The following is a 15,245-nucleotide window of genomic DNA, read 5'->3' as shown; positions in this document are numbered from 1 at the left end:
TTAATAAAAGTTCTGTATAAGACTGGATATATCACAGCAAAACTACTTAGCTAATAGTAATAATATGTATGTTTTATCTTATAGACACAAGCTGGTGAAGGAAGAGTGTATAAATGCCTATTTAACCATAAGTTTGAAGAATCCATGAGTGAAAAGGTACCTCTTTGAAAAGAACTAAGTCTTACTAATTTCATAAAGCTTTCACAAACTCTTGCTTCCTTTTTTGGTTTAGGTTTGAGTGATTGTTTCTGGAATACAGTCTCATAGCCCGAATTGGCCTTAATCTCAGCATGGAACCAAGGAATTTCTTGAAATTCTGATCCTCCTTCCTCTGCCTCCTAAGTGCTGGGGTTAGCATGCGCCACCACTCCCAGCTTTCACAGACATGTTCTTATATAGTTTTCTTGTGGTATTTACAAAGGGTTGATTTCAAAACACTACCCACATACTCAAACACCGAGAAACTTAGTGTTTCTTATATAAAATGGCACGGTGTTTGTGTATAACTTAAGCAATTTCTCCTGTGATTTTTTTTTTTTTATTTTATTATTTTTTTTTTTTATTCATTTATTATATGTAAGTACACTATAGCTGTCCTCAGACACTCCAGAAGAGGGCGTCAGATCTCGTTACGGATGGTTGTGAGCCACCATGTGGTTGCTGGGATTTGAACTCCTGACCTTCGGAAGAGCAGTCGGGTGCTCTTACCCACTGAGCCATCTCACCAGCCCCCATCTCCTGTGAATTTTAAATAGTGTCTAGATCTCTTAAAATACCTCACATAATGCAGATGAGGTGCTGCTATAACGAAATTGCTACGTTATATTGTTTAGGGGATAATGGTTACAAAATCATTTGTCTATAGTTAATGCAAACACATTTTTCTTTTTCCCAAATATTTTCAAACTCTGATTCTACAGAATTGCCTTTATCGAGGTATGAATGACTGATGAATTGAGACGTTCTGGGTATTAATGACTGATGAATTGAGACACCTTTGTTTAAGTACATGAAGTATATTTGAATAAACTGGTGTGAGAGCACATGATGGCACTCAGAAGGCTAAGGCGGGGGGGGGGGGGGGGATTTAAAGTTTGAGGCCAGTCTGAATACACAGTCATACTCCATCTTAAAATCAAGTAAAGCCTGGCATAATTGTTTAGAGGGTAAAGGCACATGTCACCAAGCCTGATGACTTTGAGTTCATCCCAGAGCCCACATGATTGGAGGGAGGATTACTCAATCTCTGCAGGTTGTCCTCTGGCCACACACATGCTATAGTACACTCACCCACCCCCAGCGCGCGCACGCGCGCGCACACACACACACACACACACACACACACTATAAATAAATAAATGTAAAAAATAATATATTTGCCTCAAACCAAAAAGGGAGGCAGGGAAGAACCTCTAATCATGATGCCTATATAATCAAATGTTATTTGGGAGTAAAATTGAAGAAAAAAATTTAAGATTTATTTATTTTATTTATGTAAGTACACTCTAGCTGTTTTCAACCATACCAAAAGAAGGCATCAGATCCCATTACAGATGGTTGAGAGCCACTATGTGGTTGGTGGGAATTGAACTCAGGACCTCTGGAAGAGCAGTCAGTACTCTTAACCACTGAGCTATCTCTCCAACCCAAAGAAAAAATTTTACCCAGGATCACATTAATGCTAGCTCTGCATACTCGGGTAGTATAGGCTAACCACACCAATATCCTTCATAGATAGCCAGTTGTTTAATTTTTCATTATTATCTCATTAAATATTCTTATTACTATTAGTCCTGTCACTGAATGGATACAAGAATCTTTCTAATACTTTGGTTTTGTAATTCTAACTTTTGTTTTCTTATATAGTAAAGTATTTACTGTGTTCAGAGTAATAGAAAGTTCTGTATAATAGAACAGCCAAATATAATATTAGTTCTTGTGAAATTTATACCAGAAGTATGGTTGAAGAAGGAAGAATACTTTGTGTCAAGTTTAGTATATTTGAACCCTCCAAAAACCTATGTGATGTCCTAGCAACAGTTAGCTACTAATTTACTGCCTGATTTCACTTTCCCAGTGATTTACTCCTTACTCTTTCCATACTAGAGTCAGATTTTTTTATTATCATTTTATTTTCATTTATTATTTTTCATATATGAATGTTTTGCCTGCATATATGTAGATACACTGTGTGTGTGTCAGCAGAAGTTGGAGAGGGCTTCATAGAGCACCCTTGGAACTGTCATTGTAGATGGCTGTGAGCCACCATGTAAGTGATGAGAATGGAGCCTGGGTCCTCTGAAGAGATGCAAGAGCTCTTAACTGCTGAGTCATATCTCCAGACCTTAGAGCCAGATTCAAAACAAACGTACAGATAGGTGTTTTGGTAAAAAGTGCAACTTGCTTGGTTCTGAGTTTCTGCTTTTCAGAGATAGCTGAGCCACAGTAAGTCTCAGGGTAGACTTAAGGTTTCGTTCCTTATCCTCTTTCCTCAGTGTAGAGAAGCACTAACTACACGCCAGAAGCTCATTGCCCAGGATTATAAAGTCAGTTACTCATTAGCCAAATCCTGTAAGAGTGACTTGAAAAAATACCGGTGCAATGTGGAAAACCTTCCTCGGTCCCGGGAAGCCAGGCTCTCCTACCTTCTGATGTGCCTGGAGTCAGCAGTGCACAGAGGTGATGTTCTTTTTCCTTTTCTCCTTTCACTCCTTCTTCAGTTCACATTCCAAAGCTTCTTGTACCTGTAATTAGTAGTTTTCTTCTGCATTTTTTGAACCTTTTGATTTTTAGAATGACTACTGGAACAGTCTTTAGAAGAATGGGAGAACATTAATGTCACATGAGTTTTTGGTCAGAGTGATGTGACTTCAAATCCTGGGTCTATTACTAAAGTAACTGGGTAACTTTTTTTGTTTGGACTTGAGGACTGAGTGGGGTGGTTGCTGCTTTTTATGTTCTCCCTGTTCACATTTATAGCTCCAAGACATGGGGAGCCATCATGAATTTTGGAAGAATAGTCTTTTCCACAAACTTTAGCTGTATAGGGCAATAACGATTGTTCTCAGTTTATTTACTGCCCCGATAGCTTTCGTATTGCTATGTAGCATGAATGTGACCATGAGTTCAATCCCCTGCATCAGAAAAAGGACTTGCTTTGGCAGAACATTTGTATTATGGTTGATAAGATCTATAGTGCACAACCCTGCAGGCTAAACCTGGGTCTAAGCTTTTTTTTTTTTCTTTTTCTTTATGCTGCAAAAGTTTTACCATGTTCTAAGCATTTCAGTCCAGATAGTAATTCCATCTGGAAAGGCTGTGGGTTATTCTTTTCCAGACAGAAACGTAGTTTAACATGTAGAGCTTTCTGGTCCTCAGACTCCCATTTCATAACTGTCTGACTTACCCCTGACACAGGGCGGCAGGTGAGCAGTGAGTGCCAAGGTGAGATGCTGGATTACCGACGCATGCTGATGGAAGACTTCTCTCTGAGCCCCGAGATCATCCTGAGCTGTCGAGGGGAGATTGAACACCATTGTTCTGGATTACATCGGAAAGGGCGAACCCTCCACTGTCTGATGAAAGTGGTTCGGGGTGAAAAGGGGAACCTTGGAATGAACTGCCAACAGGCGGTAAGGAAAAATATTTCTGCTGCCACTTGACTGTTTTCTTAGGATTACTATTGCTGTGATGAAACACCATAACCAAAACAGCTGGGAAGAAAGGGTTATTTTAAATGCTTGTTCTTTCACATCGTACTCCACCATCATTGAAGGAAGTCTAGGCAGGAACTCAAGCAGGAATCTGGATGCAGGAACTGATATGGAGGCCATAGAGGATTGCTGCTTACTGGCTTTGGCTTGCTCAGCTTACTTTTTTATAGAACCCAGGACCATCTGCCCAGAGGTGGCACCACCCACAGTGAACTGGGCACTCAATTGCTAATTAAGAAGATGCCCCTGAGCTGAGCCGGGTGTGGTGGCACATGCTTTTAATCCCAGCACTGAGTTCGAGGCCAGCCTGGTCTACAGAGTGAGTTCCAGGACAGCCAGGGCTACACAGAGAAGCCCTGTCTCAAAAAACCAAAAAAAAAAAACAAACAAAAAAAAAATTGCTGTGGAGCTAGGTAAAGGAAATCCATTGTTTTCCTGTTTCTAAAGAACTTGCCAGTTTGGATTACGAAAGACAGAATAAAGGCAAATCACTTTCTTCAAAATGAGAGGCTATTAGGAGAAGAGAACTTGCCTGTCTTAACAAGTTTGATTGAGTTGAAATTGAGAGTTGACATGAATGGAAAATTTCTGCCAGTTTACTTTTTTACGATATGCCACAAGTCTGAAGGATCATCCTCAGAATCAAGTGTCTTTATTGATTAAATCAGGGAAACTATAAGCAGAAAGATCTGTCTTTCACCAGCTCCAAACTTTACAAACAAGAATATAAAGATAGTCTTTTCCACAAACACTTAGCTTTCGTATTGCTATATAACATGAATGCAACCATGAGGTCAGTCCCCTACATCAGAAAAAGGACTTGCTTTTTCTGGGAGAAAATGAAGTGACTCTTGATCCTGTGTTTATGAGCAGCGCAGTCCTGCAGATCACAGTACAGAGTCAGCACAGTGCATGCAGAACATCGTCTCCTGCCTTTGACCATGTTTGTTATTTGTATGGGTTAAATCTCCTGCAGTTTAGCATACCAGGTGCAAGCCTCTACAACATAGCACTCTCTGCAATGACTTTCCCTTTTAAAGCAGGAAAGATACTTTAGTTTTATAACCTAAGTCACGCTTTAGGAAACCACAATTCATTTGTTACTTTGTTTTGGCTATTTTTATTAAACACTAAATACTACTTGAATTTTCTTTTCTTCTTCTCTCTCCTTTTTTTTAAAATGGTTTGAAGGCATTTATTGTAGAAAGGCAGCCACGTGGAGGGGGGAAGGAAAGGGGAGAAGGAGAGCAAGAGGTAAGAGACAAGGAGAGAGCAAGAGCTTAAGAGCAAATTTTATTTTCTAGTTAATCATGTAAAATCAAATTTGTACAGTTGGGCTGGAGAGATGGCTCAGCGGTTAAGAGCACTGACTGCTCTTCCAAAGGTCCTGAGTTCAAATCCCAGCAACCACATGGTGGCTCACAACCATCCCTAATGAGATCTGACGCCCTCTTCTGGGGTTTCTGAAGACAGCTGCAGTGTACTTAATAAATAAAGAAATAAATCTTTAAAAAATTTTTTTTTGTACAGTCTATAACAATTTTATAGTCTGAAATACAAGTTTACATGAGCTTTAGATATGGAGTCAGGTTTTGTTAACCATGACCCAAAGTAGATACTAACAGCAGTTACATTGTGCATGTCGGTGCTGGGATGGGAAGACCAGTGCAGCCTCTTCTCTCAAACAGCAGAATCAGCTGGAGGGCTGCTCTGGAGGCTGCAGTGAGACTGTGAGGATGAGTGTGCTGTGCTCCTCTGCAGTCCTGTTTGTTGGCAGTTGCCCCGGGTGCCCTTTGTGCCAGTGAATATGCCTGGCTGCAGTCCAGGATGAATCAGGAGACGGCCTCTGCTGTGTTTGCTTTTCATCCTTAATTCCATCTAGTAAGGTTGTGGAAGGAGGATAGGAAAAAAGGAATCTATCTATAGTAAGCTTACACCTATTGTAAAAATGTTCAGGAAAAAAATAGACTGGACTCAACTCTGTTTTGAGGCACATAGTTCACTATGAGGTTTTTGGAAAGTTAGCTTCGTTAAAAGAACTAGTGACTCAGCTTCAAAGATAAATAAGTTCCGCCTACACCACCCTTTGTGCCCAGAAGAAGAAAGTGCTTTCCAAACCCAGAGGGCAAGCACAAATAGTGAACTGTGTGGTTTTGACTGCATTAAGACTGCTTAGGAAGGAAGCACTTCATTTTTATTGTATGGATTCTATTTTTTAAAAGCCTTTTCTCACAAAAACTAAAGGCAATTTTTCCAGAAGGATAGAGTCGTCCTTTGTCTTCTATATTATCTAGCCTTAGTCAAACTGAAGAATATCTTTGAGCAATTTGGGTGGGTTTCTTTTTACTTTGAAAGTTTTATTCCTTGACACAACAGACTTCAACATCTGTCTCTAGATTAATTTAATGAACTGGTAATGGTTATCAGCAAGTGCTGAACTGTAAAGTATGTGGATAATTATTATCCTAATGAGTGTCCACTCCTCCAGATTTACCACAGTTACGACAGGGCTATGACTAGCCTATGCTTCTCACATCAAGGATGGCTGCATAATGCATTCTCCAGACCAAGTCTCTCCGGAGCTTTGCTCGGGGTTTTTTTGTTAATATCAGGGGCCAGAATGTATATACAATCATAACATCAGTTTATAGTCTATTTTTCCTTTTTTTTTTTTTTTTGTTTTTGTTTTTGTTTTTGTTTTGAGATAGGGTCTCTTTATGTAGCCCTGACTATCCTAGAACTTGCTATGTAGATCAAGCTAACCTCGAATTCACCGAGATCCAATTGCCTCTACCTCCCAAAGCCTCAGATTAAAGGGGTTCCTTCATCATTGCACCTGGCTCAGTTTGTATTCCAATTGCATATTTTCCTCACTCCCTACACTGAATTCTAGAATGGCAATAATTCCTTGAATTATTAGCCTACTAGATGCCATGGGATACTAGAAAAAAGATATTACTATCTTGATCTTGGTCATCCGGTGTCAAAATTTGCTCACAAAGTTATTTTTCTACCAGCAAGCTATAATATTCTTTAGCTTTTCCAAATTACCAACAATAATTTATAGAAATACTTTCTATCCCAGAATATTGACATTTTCCCTATATTTCTCTCTTAATGATTTTTTTCTAGGATAATAGAATTGGGATCTTTATTTTATCTAAAATCTGTATGTATGTAAAGGGGCCAGAGCTTTGTTATGAACCATTGTGGGATCCCAGGTCAGATGTGTACAGATCAGAAAAGGCTCCAAGAAAGGGTAAACCAGTGACACAGAGCATGTCTAAACGTGTTTGTTTGTTTGTTTATTTGTTAAAACGGGGTTTCTCTGTGTGGCTCAGGCTGTCCCAAAACTCACTCTGTAGACCAGGCTAACCTGGAACTCAGTGATTCAACAGCCTTGCCTCCTGAGTGCTGGGATTAAAGGCACATTCCCCTCCTCTTCCCCCCCACCCATGCCCCCACCTCCCGTGCTGAAGTATCTAATTCTTAAGGATGGAGAAAAAAAAAAGAAAAGAAATTAAAACAGTAAGGGTTGTAATTTCTATTTTTCTTTCTCTATTTAAGATTCCCACTCCACAGCCCCATCTGCTACCCATCTGTGGTAATAGTGATCTTCTATCTATAAAATGCTTTGCAGTTGACCTTACTTTGTTTCATGTGGTATCAACATCTGTCTGTCTATCCGTTCTCGGATACAATATCACTGTGTAGCTGTCTTGGAACTCTAAACCAGGCTGGCCTTGAACTCACCTGTCTCTACGTCCTGAGTGCTGTGATTAAAGACATACATCACCACACTTGGCCATTTCTTAAAATCTGTAATTGAAAGAACTAAAATTTGGAGCTGGAGAGATGGTTCTGGGGTTAAAATTCGTACTGGTGGCTCTACCAGAGAGTCTGAGTTGAGTTCCCAGCATTCTCATATAACTAAAAACATCTGTAGCTCCAGTCCCAAGGAACCTGATGCCTTCTGCTGGCCTCCACAGGCACTGTATGTGCACAGGTTAGACAGACATACATGTGGGCAAAACACTTGTACACATAAAATAAAAATAAAAATAAAAAAGAGGGAGGGAGTAAAAAACTCAGTGGCACATGAGACTGTCCAACTCTCACAGCTCAGGTAGCACAGAACAGACCAGGACTTGCACTTGGTCTTCTGATCCATAGTCTCTTCAGTCCTCCACTCTGAGGCCCCTGTTTCCTGCCTTTATCTCCAGTAAGGGATGGGCCAAGTGCAAGTAGATGGGAAGAGTGCACTTTTATTCTTAGGTATTTTACAGCAAGCATTCTGTGCTAATGCTTGTGGTATAAATATAGTAGGTAAAAGGTAATAACTTGTAAGCATTCTTTTCTTTTCTCGTTTTTGTTCTTGAGTCTGTCAGTCTGCTTTTTAGGATAGGATTTCTCGGTGTACCCGCCCTGGCTGGAACTCCTCTGTAGATCAGGTTGGCCTTTGAACTCAGAAATCTTCCTGCTGCTGCCTCCAGAGTGCTGGGATTTAAGTTGTGAGCTACCACTGTCCAGCACAGTCTTGTTTTCTAATTCCAGCTATGAGTTAATTGAAATCTCTCACATCTACCTTAATAAAACATAGTATGCTTGTTATGACACCGATGTCATTGCAGCAACATTTACAGCCTTTTTAGGATCAAATTGTTCTCTAATTGAGATGTCTTTTCTTTTACTTGTTTCAACTCTGGCTTCCTTTGGAGTGAACTTGCATAGCCATGTTTTTCAGACTTGTTTTGCAGATGACCAAGTAAATCTTCAAGTTCCACAATGACTTCAACAGAAAACCCAGGGCAAGTGGAAAATGGAGAAAAAAATTGGAAAATGTTACAACAGTGTTTTCCAACATAGCTAGTAACATCTGTAGATGTTTGTTTGGGTTGTGTTATGATGGTTGGACTGAGCATCTGCTGGGTGACATTGCTCTTCTCTGTGCCTAAACTACCTTTTTTTCCCTCAATCCAGCTTCAGACACTGATTCAGGAGACTGACCCTGGTGCAGACTACCGCATTGATCGAGCTTTGAATGAAGCTTGTGAGTCTGTAATACAGACAGCCTGCAAACACATACGATCCGGAGACCCAATGTAGGTTCACTCTCCATATTGTGTTTTATTTGCCAACACAGAGAACATTCCCCTCGAGTGGCTTTTGAGTAGTGTAATATCTTGACTAACATTTTGTTGAACATGGACACACACCAAACTTTTGCTAAAACTAATATTGAGACTGAGACTTCTGATCTGCCTTACCCATGATATAGAGACACTCAGACCCAGAACTATGATGGCAGTTGTTGACAGTGACTGGGCATATAGGACCTATTAGTCATTGAGTAACTTCCTGTAATTCAGAGACTCTCAGGGCATCAGGATAAAGTGAAACACTTGGCACTGTGACTGTCTCATGCTTGCTTGTTTGTTTGTTTGTTTGTTTGTTTGTTTTCCGAGACTTGGTTTCTCTGTGAACCCTGGCTGTCCTGTAACTCAAACTCAGAGACCTGCCTGCCTCTGCCTCCCAAGTGCTGAGATAAAAGGTGTGCACTACACCTAGCATCTTACAGTTTTTGTGTTTAGATGATGTATAGATGTAGATGAGCATAGATAGAATGTTTATAGTATAGTAGCCATGGCAACCAGAAGAGGGACAGGGGAAGGGAAGGAGATTCATTTTACATTTATGGGTGTTTTCCCTGCATGCATGTCTATGTACTACTTGCTTGCCTGGTAACACACAGTAGTCAGAAAATGGTGTCAGATTTCCTGTAACCAGAACAGTTATGGGGGTGCTGGGAATTGAGTTGAATCCTGTTGATGAACAATCTGTGCTCTTAAACACTAACACATCTCTCCATCCCCAGCATCTTTAATTAAATATGATATGTGGCGCTTTGCTGGGTTTTGATTTGAACAAATATTTTAAAAGACATGAGATAGTTGAAAATATTTAAGATGTGGGGCAACAAGGTTATGTTTGCTTGCTTTCTTGCTTGCTTTGTTTGTTTTTTGAGACAGTTTCTCTGTATAGCCCTGGCTGTCCTGCCACTCGAACTATAGACCAGGCTGGCCTCGAACTTGATGGAGATCCTCCTGCATGTTTTCTAAGTGCTAGGATTAAAGGCCTGTGTCACCACTGCCTGCCCTAGGTGTTTATTTTATATGATGTGTTTACCTTTTTATTGTTGTTATTGATATGACAGTGATCTCAAATTTTAGAGAAATAGACTGAAGTATTTACTGAGCTATGCTTCAAATATCAGCAGAAGACACTGAGTTAAAACACATTTAGTTGCAGGATCACCAAAGCTCTGGAGAACAGAAGTGGCCTGTACACTATTCTCTACTCTTGCATATGTTGGAATGTTTTCATACTAAATAAAAATAAAGCTGCTACATAGGTCTTACATATGCAGAGTTTGAAGTCCAAAATGGCTTTAAACTGGTAGAAGAAATAATTACTGACAAGATCAGTTAATTTGTGTGATTCTCAATCATGTCACCCTGGGGAATGCGTATTGAAATGATTTTAGAAGCCTGTCGTCAAAACACTTCTTCATTACAATCTACCTCTTTAATGACCAGGATTCTCTCATGTCTGATGGAGCATTTATACACAGAGAAGATGGTGGAAGACTGTGAACACCGGCTCTTAGAGCTACAGTATTTTATCTCTCGGGATTGGAAGTGAGTATTTTAAAAATAGTGGAAGGCACTGCCTCATTCTGTTCCCTTGTGTGGTCAATATCAAAAGAATGGGTGTGTGTATGGGGAAGAAGTTAATAGTTTATCAGTGTGTACATATGCATGCTATGTGTCTGTTTGCCTCAGCGAGCAGTTGAGAGTCAGAGAACAACTTTATAGAGTCTGTTCTCTTGCCTCCACTCTTAAATAGGTTCTGAGAATCAAACTAGGGTCACCAGGCTTAAACCATAAAGTGCTTTATCCACTGAACCATCTCAGCAGTCCACATGAGGTTTAAACCCAGGGCTTTATACTGTAGAGTGTACACTCCTCTACTAAGCTGTGTCCCCACACCCCACTTTTATAGTTTATGATAATAAGTAACAAATTAACACATTCTTTTTAAATTCTTGGATAGCTAACTATCTCCAACCCTCAGAAAACCTATTCTTACTGCTCCTAGAGCAGTATCTAAAAGCAGAGTCAACCCACTACCAGCCTGTACCAAGCATCCCTGTTCACCACTACTTTGGATGCTGGACTCAAAACAGTTTCTAATAACACAAATATCTATTGAGAAACAGCCCTGGTACTTGTACAGATAGCAAGAGCATCTTCAGCTTTGACTCTAAAAGGATAACGTTGCACAAATGACAGCTTGATTGTCTAAAGAAAGGATGAACTAGGAGCGTGCTCTTAGTCAGAGTCACTGTTATTTATTGGCTGTGTTACCTCCTCCTCTTCTGTACTCTTTCTGGACTGTTCTTTTCCATCTAGTGCTGCTGACACTGGGTTCCACTGCTGCCTCTACTTCCCATAAGCTGCTTCCTCTTTAACTAATTTACGTCAATATCCTATGACCTTTACTCTTTTTTGATGATTAATTTATATTTTATTGACATGTGTCAATGGAAAAAGGTTACTTGAGGTTTGATGTGTTTTTATGGATTAGTCTGGAAGGTCAGGCACTATGACATATGAGTGCATATGTGTATAATGAGGGCTAGAGCAGAATATTGCAAGTTCAAGGCAGCCCTTAACAACATAGCAAGACCAAGTTTCAAACAAATAAATAGGTATGGAAAGGGATCAAAGGAAACTGGGTGATTGCTTTTCTGAGCTTCCTCAAGCTATCTGAACTGAGATAACTTGAGTTTACTGCACTTCTCCCCAATCAAGGCAGTGATTTCTCCTCCCCCCTTACTCTTTCTCCTGTGATCAAAATGTGCTTCATAATCTCATAAAAGCTTAATATTAGCGTCTCTCCTTCCATTAAATAGGTCTCCTACAGTTTACAATGGAATGTGAACAGAAGAATCAGACGTTCCTCAGTCTGATTTAGAGAAACAAGCAGGTTCGGTACATCATCATGTCCACAGATGATTCGGAATGAAATGCTTTATAACTTGATGAGCAATTTTCAGGTTAATTGAAGAAACCACTGCTTTATCTTCCATAAGAAGATAGATAAATTAGTTTTGTTGTTGAGTGTTCTGAGTAGGAGACTAGTTCCTGTCATTTTCTAATCTTGTTGAAGCTGGTATATCAGATAGGGTTGCATTGCATTGTGAATTGCCTAGGCTAGCGGCAAACCAGTTTTACTTTCTGCTGTCTGGGCCTACTCAGTCTTACAGTAGCAGTGTGTACCTTAGAGTCTTTGAGGAAGAGTACGTCTTCTGTATGAAGATGTCTATACATTGACTATTGTGTCACTATGAGCAGCATTCAGAGTGAGGTGTGCCTGCTAATGCCTGTAAGATCAGTTTAGGAAGTGGAGACAGGTGATCAAGAGTTCATCCCCAGCAGCTACACAGCAGCTCCAAAGCCAGCCTGAATTATATAGGACCTTGTCTGAAAGGAGGGGTGGGGGGAAAGCCCGCAAAAACTCTTACAATGGATGAGAAGGAAAATACAGAAAGTAGAGCTTCTCTTTTAATCCTTAACCTTCTAGGTTGGACCCTGTTTTATACCGAAAATGCCAGGGAGATGCTTCCCGCCTTTGCCATACCCATGGTTGGAATGAGACCAGTGAACTTATGCCCCCTGGAGCTGTGTTTTCTTGCCTATACAGACATGCCTACCGCACAGAAGAGCAAGGAAGGAGGGTATGCCATCACTCTTGGTTCTCCCCACTGTCATTTGTTTCCTACTGTTGTTCTGGTTTCTGTCAACACAAGGAAGCCTTGCAGGTATATGTGGTAGAGTGGGAGGATGCTCCACTCCTAGAAAAGCAGTCCTTGGCTGAGCATCCCTGCTGTTGCAGCTGTCTGTCCAGCTTCTCTCCTATGTGTTAGTCTGTCTTTGTTCTAAACAAAGGATGTGGGGAAACAGTCCAGGTTTCCTCTTTAAATTTTCAAAATCCAAATTACAAATGGACAATTAAATTCTGCTGTTCTAACTTTACTTCGCTTTAAAGATCCATTAGAAGCTTTTAGCTGGGATACAAATGGTTCTTTAGGTTTCTACACCTTTGGCAGCCAGACACAAAACCTTTATATTAATGAGACTTCTCTGGCAATGCACTGAGTGGAGGAGAAGCTTCCACACAAGCTTCTTGGCGTCTCCCTGCCCAGTTGCTGCTCTGTAAGATACTTGTGTGAGCTTCTTGTCTTCTGGTGCCACCTACACATGCTGCTGGGTCTCATTGTTGAGACCTTACTGAATCTTATTTCTGCATGTTACAGGTGTTGTACTTTCTATACTGAGTACAGCTACCCCTTCTGAGCCCAGTCTAAGTGTCTAAGAGTCAGACCCAGGAGGTACAATTAGAAAATATCATAATAGCTAAAAGCCTGGCCCCCCAATTTGTATATTTTTATTCTCTACCTCTCTTTCTCTGTCTCCTCTTCCCCTCTCCCTCCCTCTCCGTGTGTGTGTGTGTGTGTGTGTGTGTGTGTGTGTGTGTGAAGCCAGAAGACAACTTGGGGAAGTTTGTTTCTTCTTCCACCATGGAATGAAAATGCTGACTCAGAACAAACTTCTTGTAGAGTTGACCTTTTAGTAGCTTCCTAAAGCATTTAGTTCTTGTCCTAGATAGCATTTGTTATAGAGTTTGAGGGGTAACTACAGACCTGGTTATTAGTTTGCTACACCTAGGGGCTTCATGTATTTATTTCTGTTACCTCTAAAGTCTCTTGCTCATTCCTTCTCTGTAGCTCTCACGAGAATGTCGAGCTGAAGTCCAGAGGATCCTGCACCAGCGAGCCATGGATGTTAAGCTGGATCCTGCCCTCCAGGACAAGTGCCTCATAGACCTAGGGAAGTGGTGCAGTGAGAAGACGGAGACTGGGCAGGTCAGTGACAGCGTCCACATGCTTTTCCTAAAGTCCCCATGGCGGCCAGCTCAGTGTTTGCTGGTAGGGTTTGTTATCTTTTCAGTCTTCTTTCCTAGAAAAAAAAACCCATCAGAGTTTTTTGTTTTTATATCTAAGAATAACTACATTTTTCACGTTTTAATGTTATGGTTTCTGTATTTTTAGAGTTGATTATTTCCCCTCTTTGCTTAAAGTTTAAGCAAAAGGATCTAAGATGACTCAGAGGTTAAGAATACTTGTTGCTCTGGAAAACAACCCAGGTTCTGTTCCCAGCACTCACATGCTGGCTCACAGTCATCCGTAACTCCAGTTCCAGAGGACCTGATTCCTCTCTTCTGACTTTTGCAGGTCTAGGCATGCACATGTTGCACATGTTAATTTAGGAAAAACACATATATTTAAACGAAAATCTAAAAATTTTTTAAAATGAAAATCTTAGAGCCAAAATATGTCCTGGTCTGACGAAAATATAAGATTTTGTGCTAGACATTCCATCTTCCTTAGCACATTTTCCCTTTTCTTTCCTCCTTCTCTCTCTCTTTCTCTCTCTCTCTCTCTCTCTCTCTCTCTCTCTCTTTATTTATTTATTTATTTATTTATTTATTATATGCAAACACACTGTAGCTGTATTCAGACACTCCAGAAGAGGGCATCAGATTTCGTTATGGCTGGTTGTGAGCCACCATGTGGTTGCTGGGATTTGAACTCAGGACCTTTGGAAGAGCAGTCAGCACTCTTAACCGCTGAGCCATCTCACCAGTCCTCTTTTTTTTTTAAGTATTTATTTATTTTATGTATATGAGTACATTGTAGCTATCTTCAGACATACCAGAAGAGGGCATCAGATCCCATTACAGATGGTTGTGAGCCACCAAGTGATTGCTGGGAATTAACTCAAGTCCTTTGGAAGAGCAGTCAATGCTCTTAACCTCTGAGCCATCTTTCCACCCCTGTGTCTCATTTTTAATTCTTTCTTTTCTTCTTCTTTTTTTTAATGTATTTTCTAACATTTACAGATTACATTAAATCCTTTTGTGATAGCAAGGTATAATATATTCATACATGTCTGGTATATACCAGTAGATAATGTGCTTGGCCTAAAGCAGCCCTACAAGATACATGGAAATGGAATTATTTTTCTACTTAGTTGATCAAATTGAAACTCAGAGAAGAAATCTTCCTTACTAAAATCTCAAGATGAATTCTAACTAAGAATTCATTTCGTTATAACCTTTTCACAAAGAATAAACCAGAAAAGAGTAGCCTCAATACTTATGTGCCTTCTGTGACTGGCCTCTAAGACTGTGTGTCTAGTTTGGGGAAAGTGTTACTGAAATTTATGAGCAAGGCAATGTGTCTTCATCATGGAGCAAGGTAATCAGTTAGGAGCAGGTGCTTGCTTAGAAAGATCTTAATGTTAGAATAAGGACTGAACTTAGGCCTCTGGGCTTCATTTATACCATAACAGACCCCTTCTGGAATTTTCAAAGTCACATATAGCTAGATATGGGAGCTAGCACATG

The 15,245-nt window shown here is 40.2% G+C and overlaps 1 protein-coding gene across 2 annotated transcripts in view; it reads left to right on the top strand.

The window, feature by feature from the left end:
- Glg1 (golgi apparatus protein 1) overlaps window positions 1-15,245 on the top strand; it is a 105,927-nt gene that overhangs the window by 67,865 nt on the left and 22,817 nt on the right. For both annotated transcript variants that reach the window (NM_001368315.1, NM_009149.3), the window contains exons 6-12: window positions 85-156; window positions 2,496-2,679; window positions 3,418-3,632; window positions 8,694-8,815; window positions 10,310-10,411; window positions 12,360-12,513; window positions 13,564-13,701. In NM_001368315.1, coding sequence (NP_001355244.1) covers window positions 85-156; window positions 2,496-2,679; window positions 3,418-3,632; window positions 8,694-8,815; window positions 10,310-10,411; window positions 12,360-12,513; window positions 13,564-13,701 — 987 coding nt within the window. The remainder of the gene's footprint in view (window positions 1-84; window positions 157-2,495; window positions 2,680-3,417; window positions 3,633-8,693; window positions 8,816-10,309; window positions 10,412-12,359; window positions 12,514-13,563; window positions 13,702-15,245) is intronic.

Source organism: Mus musculus, chromosome 8, assembly GCF_000001635.26.
Source record: "Mus musculus strain C57BL/6J chromosome 8, GRCm38.p6 C57BL/6J".
NCBI lineage: Eukaryota > Metazoa > Chordata > Mammalia > Rodentia > Muridae > Mus > Mus musculus.
Note: the sequence above shows the minus strand (reverse complement) of the source record. Positions and strands in the feature narration are given on the sequence as shown.